This window comes from Rutidosis leptorrhynchoides, chromosome 1, assembly GCF_046630445.1.
Source record: "Rutidosis leptorrhynchoides isolate AG116_Rl617_1_P2 chromosome 1, CSIRO_AGI_Rlap_v1, whole genome shotgun sequence".
NCBI lineage: Eukaryota > Viridiplantae > Streptophyta > Magnoliopsida > Asterales > Asteraceae > Rutidosis > Rutidosis leptorrhynchoides.
The window spans coordinates 123,301,993-123,309,131 of NC_092333.1; the positions used below are offsets into that span (position 1 = coordinate 123,301,993).

Consider the following 7,139-nt stretch of genomic DNA (forward strand, 5'->3'; position numbering starts at 1 on the left):
ATATATATATATATATATATATATATATATATATATATATATATATAGGGTGAGTTTCAATACAGAACCAAAAAATTACAGAACCAGCCAATGTGCATAGAAATACACTTGTGCACAATGGTGCACATTTGCATAGTTTTGTAATTGTGCACAAAAATACACTAGTGCACAATGGTGCACATTGAAAAGTTATGTATCGAACCTTTGGCTATATATATATATATATATATATATATATATATATATATATATATATATATATATATTGTGTCTGCGCGCGCGCGTGTGTGATGTGAAAAAATTTAATCTGCTAGATGATAAAAATTGCTGCCACCTTTTTGTTTTGCCGCATAAGTGATTAACGCCATACTTTTGTCTTCGAAAATGCCTAGTGACACCACCTTAACGGTGTCACTGGGTTACTCACCTTTCACATAATCAAAAATGGCGTTATGACTCTTGCTTTAGGAATGGTCGGACTATTCTATTCAATATTGTTAAGGTCTAACTCAATAAGGAATTGATATGTTTTAAAAGTATGAAACATTTTGTACCTCACTTCAATCGTTAATCGTTGTAACTGCTTTAATTTAATTTATTTTTCGTAAAAGAAAGTAACCATGTCCACGTCATTTTCAATGAGTACCACGTCATTATATTCCAAAGGATATGATTCTATACCAACCTCCATTACTGTTTAAGTGCTTATTTTCATTGAAATAGAAATAGAAAAATAGAAATAGAATGATTTTAAACAACATTTTTAAGGAAAATCGCACGTTTCAATACAAATTTATAAATGCATATCATGCTTGAAGCCCAAATCTCTTGATTTAAAAAGCTAATAATCACTTATTGCTAAGCTATAAACTATTTGATACTTCAAAATTTTTTAAGTTGTAAGGTTTTTTCTATTCGGATTATTCGGGAAGGGCGAGTAATCCGATCTCATACTCTAATATACACAGCTCACCAGAGATAATCCTTGGTTGTTTCCAACCCTTCCCTGGCCACTCCAAGATTTGAACCTGAGACCTGTTGTAAAGATGTCAGGATTACTCCATATTTTTAATAACAAAAAAAAAAAAAAAAAAAAAAAACACACACACACCACAACAACAACAACAACAACAACAATAACAACAAAAACAAAAGTCAATCACACAAAAGTGGGGTATGGGGAGGTATTATGTAGAAAATCCTTCATCTATTCTAGAATAAAAAGAAGTCATTTCTTTACTCAAAGTGAAACACCTCAAGAATAGAGACAGTCTCCTCTCTATGTTCTATGGGTAAAGATATTGTTTCCGAGTGGACCTCCAGCCAATAAGTAAGTTAAAAAGAAAAGAAGAAAAAAAGTGTGAGGCGCAATGAAGATGGTAGAATCAAATTTTCACTGGTTTTAAACATGCCTGAAATTCAATTTAAACTCTAAACGACAGTCAAATCGCCAATAAATCGACGTTTGCTGTTGACTCGATTAATAGAGCCACTAACCACTAGAAAATCTAAAAGTGAAAGTATAATGAGAGTATCACTATTTTAAATTGGGTAGTAAATTTCTATTTAACATTACTTTTTTTTGCACAACATTAAATAAACTAAAAATTTAATGTGTAAAAATGATCTTTTTTACTAGATCCATTCAGAATTCAAACCCGGTCAGCCTATCCCTCCGGATCCTTTAAGGTTTGGACTCCTGCAATGCAATACGAGTTTCCTCCCGAAAGTGCTTGCATGACAAATGATCGTGAAGGTGGTTACTACTTCTTTGGGTGATGCCGACAACATACCAAAATAATAACAATAATATTAATTATGGAAATATTCATGTAACCTAAAGGTAGTCAATATTAACTAACAAGAATCTTTTGAGCGACTATGTCTACGTGAAATTGCAACTTTCTCTAACCATGTTTTGTTTTTCGTATATGTCTCTATTGTATGTTTATCGCCATACATGTGACTCAAAATTACATCAAGTTATCATCTATAAACTTCTTGTCGATTTTGCTTATAACGAGTGAGAATTCATATATCACAAAATTTTGACATAAAATTGTGCATTACCGGTTATATTGCATTTGCATAACACTTTCAAACAATAATAATAGTGTGTCAAAATTTTAATAATTTTTATGGGTGATGAACATCCATTTTCAAACGTATAAAAATATTATTAAGTGGTGGGAGTGTTTCCATTATCCCACAAGGTCTAGTGGTCTACATCATATCAACGGGTAAACAAGCAAAGAAGGTCCATTCTAGTCTTGTATTATTCTTTATTTCAATTTTATGGGGTCCACTTTCTCTCTCTCTCTATATATATATATATATATATATATATATATATATATATATATATATATATATATATATATATATATATATATATATATATTGTGTGATATATATAAATGTGAAAGAATATTTTGTTGAAGTAACATGTAAGAAAGGTATAGTCAATGTCTCAAACCTTCCATCCATTCACATTACTCCTCCTATCTATTTAATACATTATCTTATTATTAATAATTGTTCTAATATTTAAATAATCTAGCTATTACCAAAAATTTCTTAATGTAGATTATGGGGCTAAGTTCCACTTTGGTTATTAACGAGGATACAAAGCTCGCACTTCGTTGCGGGGTGATTTTGATCAGTTAACCATCGGTAAACTGAACGTTAAAGAAACGGTTAACGGATTGATTAACTATTGATTAATGGAACGATAAAAAATGATTAATGATTGGATAATTAGGCGTTCAAATAATAAAGAGATGAAAAAGGAAGGGAAAAAGAAAGTTAACAAAGTTATAAAATTATATTTAAAAAAGGTTTTTATTATTTTTTTATTTTTTTTATATAAAAAGGTTTATCAAAATACCCTCAAAGTTGAGAGTATTTACCAAAATGCCATGATGAATAGTGTTACGTCTCATCACATTTAGTATGTTACTACAGTATAATAATATAATATAATATAATATAATATAATATAATTTGTTAACTAATAATTCGCTTTAATACTTGGTAGAGTTTAACGAGATACTAAAACTCATATCGTACGATCGTAGGGAAACATCTTTAGCTTATTTAGGGAAAGTAAGTACAAAAGTCCATGTTTTCACAAAATGAACCATTTTGCTTTGTTATTTTTTTAAAAACATGATGAACTTTAATTCCTAAAATATTAGTTAACTTTGCTCATAAGTAACTGAAAATCAACAAATCTGATATGCATTAAAAATATCATGCTAGTACAAGTCCAAATATAGCAAAACATAGTCAGCAAATGAAAGATGACAAATGAATGACCATATATTGGGATGTTAAGTTGGATGATGGTTGCTACAAATGGAGACCTTGAGGTATGGATGATAAACATGCAATTGTACCTCAAGTTGTGTTAGTTAATTTTATTGATAGTACTTTTGCTAATAATTATAAAGAGTAATTCATTATACTGAAATGCACCGAGTCATTGTCTGAGTGGTATATGACGGACGGCCAGTTTGTCCTCAACGAGTAGGTGCATGTTCGATTTCAAGGGCCGAAATCCAATTGGTACTGCCAACAATTAGCTTCTCGGATGGGGTTTTCCCAACCTTCAACCAGCTCTCAGGGTTATTGCGATTTGAGTTTCCTCTTAACGCGTGTGTGAGTGACATATAATCGCGAATGTGGTTAAATCTCTTCTGGATAATACCAATACGTCCAAAAAAAATATACTGAAATATTTAATGTATATCACAAAGCACATTTATTAAACTCGATGGTTATTTTCAATGATACATACCCATGAACTATAATTTACATTACATATACATATGTGGACAATTGTATTGGTTGAGATATGGTTAACCATGAACGAAATGAATTTAAACGAGTACAAGACAAGTAGGACGTCAATGAACACAAAGTTTGCGTATATGTAGAGAAATTTAAGGACCACAATATCGTTCGGTCCCTACGTCATATGTCATGATATATGCGACTCAGAAAACTAACAATAGCTATTCGTTATCCTCATTTGTTCTATGTCTAATATAATGAACTACAGTATATGATATGATATATGATTTCTCCTTATTTAGATCTATAAAACTTTTATCACTCCGTAGAAAAAAAATAAGTAATATTTTCATCAAGACATCAATCTCATTTAAAAAATAAGGTCGATCTTCTTTTACATTACACTAAAATCAATAAACTAATACGCGTATAAATTACTACTACGTAGAACATTAAAATATATTTTAATAAACCTTAAAAATAGATGACATCTTATAATTATATCCGTACGTTATTTGGATACAGACAATAAGACACAAGTACAAGTAAAAAATAAGACTAAAATATATACATACATGGTGTGTACGTATATGTTTGTGTATATATAAACACGCGGGTGATACTCTAACCATATTTACCTTGCATGAACCAACACACTCTTTCATTCTCTCTCTCACTTTCAATTTTTGAACTTCAAAAATTCCTCAATCTTTAATTTGATCTTTCCTAAATTCTCTCTTACATAAACACAAAAAAGAACACAAAGTACAATATTATTCCATGGAAGTAGAAATGGATGTTTCAGGACACCATCATCATCAGCAGGTACATTTTTTTTAATAAGTTATTTCTCATAATAAAATAATATTTACAAATAAGTGTATATAGTAGTAGTAGTGTGTGAATTTTCATTATAATTGATGGTTAATTTCAGATGCAGTATTAAACATATAGAGTTTCATGTGTACCATTTTATATATAGTTCAATTACTTGATTTGTTGTACTCAATTTCTAAATCAATGGTTTAAATGAACCTAATCAATATCAATATTTGTGAATAGAACTCAAACCAAGATTACATTTATTTTATAGTGTTTAAGTGACATGTTTTTCTAATTGGTGCATCAAACTGCATCTGAGTTTAGGTGCATCAAATGTGTATATGATATTTAATTACTCTGTATTTACTTTTATAAGTTTTCTTTTCTCTTCAAAAGCTCAAATTCAACAATCACTTCACTATGAATTTACAAAGTAGATATCAAAGTGCAATTAATTCATCTCTAATTCTAATTCTTGTTAGATCTATCATATGTTTGATTAAATAATTAATTTGGACATGTTTTTTAATTATGTAGGATATGTCTTCACAAACACTAGAAAGCATGTTGGTATGCACAAAAGCACAACAAGACAAAAAACCAAGACCACCAGAAGAAGCATTGAAATGTCCAAGATGTGATTCAAGCAACACCAAATTTTGCTACTACAACAACTACAGCCTCACTCAACCAAGATACTTTTGCAAATCATGTAGAAGGTATTGGACTAAAGGTGGAACTTTAAGAAATGTTCCTGTTGGTGGAGGTTGTAGGAAGAACAAAAGATCATCATCTTCATCCTCTGCCACGTCATCTGCCACATCATCTTCTTCTTCACTTATCAGAAGGCCACAAGACCACCCCCACCAACACCTCATCAACCAACATCATCCACTTAATCTCATCACGTCATCTAATAATAACTCAAACTCAAGTCACTTACTTTCAAGTTTAACTCATCACTTGCCTTATGACTCAACTTGCACTGATCTGTCACTTGCTTTTGCTAGGCTACAAAGCCAAGCAAATGGTCACATGGGTGGTGTTGGTGGTGGTGGTTATGACCAGTTTGACCATAGTCATGATCAAAATGGTCATGACCAATTAGGTTTTCTTGATGCAATTAGGGGTGGTTTTCTTGAAAACACAAACAACTTTCACAATGTGTTGTATAATGGGAGTACTAATATTGGAAATGGTGATATGGGTGGTGGTGTTGGAAACTTGATGGGGTTAAACAATGATAATAATAATAATAATGTTCAAGATCATCAAGAATCTATGATGAACAATTCTATGTTTCATGATCATCATCATCAAGAGTCTATGATGAACAACAACAACAACAATGGTGGTGGTAATGGTACTACTTGTGTAGCAACAAGTGCAGTTACAATGACAACTGTGAAACAAGAAACATGTAACATGATGAGGGTTGAAAATGGAGAAAATGGAAGATTAGGAGGAGGGGTATTATGGGGATTTCCATGGCAAATGGGAGCTGGTGGTGGTGGTGATCAAGGGATGAATATGGTTCATGAAGTTGATTCAGGAAGGTCACAAATTGGAGGATGGAATGGGATTGGGTCTACAAATTGGCATGGACTCGTAAATAGTCCACTTATGTAGTAGAAATCATGATGTTAGCTAGTATAGTTAACTATATATCATCATCTTTAGTATGATCTTGTTGTTTTTTTAGGTAAGGTTAGTTTTTTAGTAGGATTTTACTTTAAAATATTTGGTTTGGATGGGGGAATGGAAGGATAGAGTTATGTACTTGGGTTTAACTAAATTTGTTTGTTTGTTTGTTTGTGTTTGACAGTCAAGAACCAGTTTTTGTTTCCTATTTAAGAACATCTATTATTAATACTTATCATATCATATATTGGTGTTGTTTTAGATAGTAGCATATTTATACACTTGATGTCACATTGTCATTCAAATTGGTTTTGCTTTATCAAGTTTTGTTGCACTCCAAGGAAGTTAAGAAATTTGTAGAAATTAAACAAAACTTAAAAGGAGTAATTATTGATACTTTTAATGCTTTTTTTTTAAAGAAAAATAAGGCCTTAAAATTGCAATTTATAGAAATTGCACTTGATTTTCCACTAGAATTGACAAGCATCGACTACTAATAAGCTACCCCTGAGTAACATGCAATTATAGATCTTGAATGTATTTTGAACTAACTAAATTGAATCATTGCACTTGACATTTACTAACAATTATATATCCTAAAATGTTCCCAGATAAAATATTGTACTCTTAGATCATTGGTAGTGGTAGCAGATATTTTTTCATTATGAGGGGTGGATGAGGTAGTTGGTGACGTGACAAATATGATGGGATGAAGTTGAGTAATGAGTGTCGTGATAAGTGATGTATCAAATTAGGATTGTAAGTTGGGTGTCAATGGAAGTGAAAAGATGAAATTGCTTAATATAATAAGAAAATAGTTAAGACGTCAATCATTTGCTCCGTGCTTCGTAGTAGCACGCCAACGAGATTGGTCACAAGCA

General features: G+C 31.2%; 1 protein-coding gene across 1 annotated transcript; it reads left to right on the forward strand.

Annotated features, from left to right (window-relative positions):
- Positions 1–4,452: 4,452 nt before the first annotated feature.
- On the forward strand, positions 4,453–6,390 carry LOC139864621 (uncharacterized). The gene is made up of 2 exons (XM_071853202.1): positions 4,453–4,620; positions 5,155–6,390. Exons 1-2 carry the CDS (start codon positions 4,576–4,578, stop codon positions 6,244–6,246), a joined length of 1,137 nt encoding a protein of 378 aa, XP_071709303.1. The 5' UTR covers positions 4,453–4,575; the 3' UTR covers positions 6,247–6,390.
- The last annotated feature ends 749 nt before the right edge of the window (positions 6,391–7,139 follow it).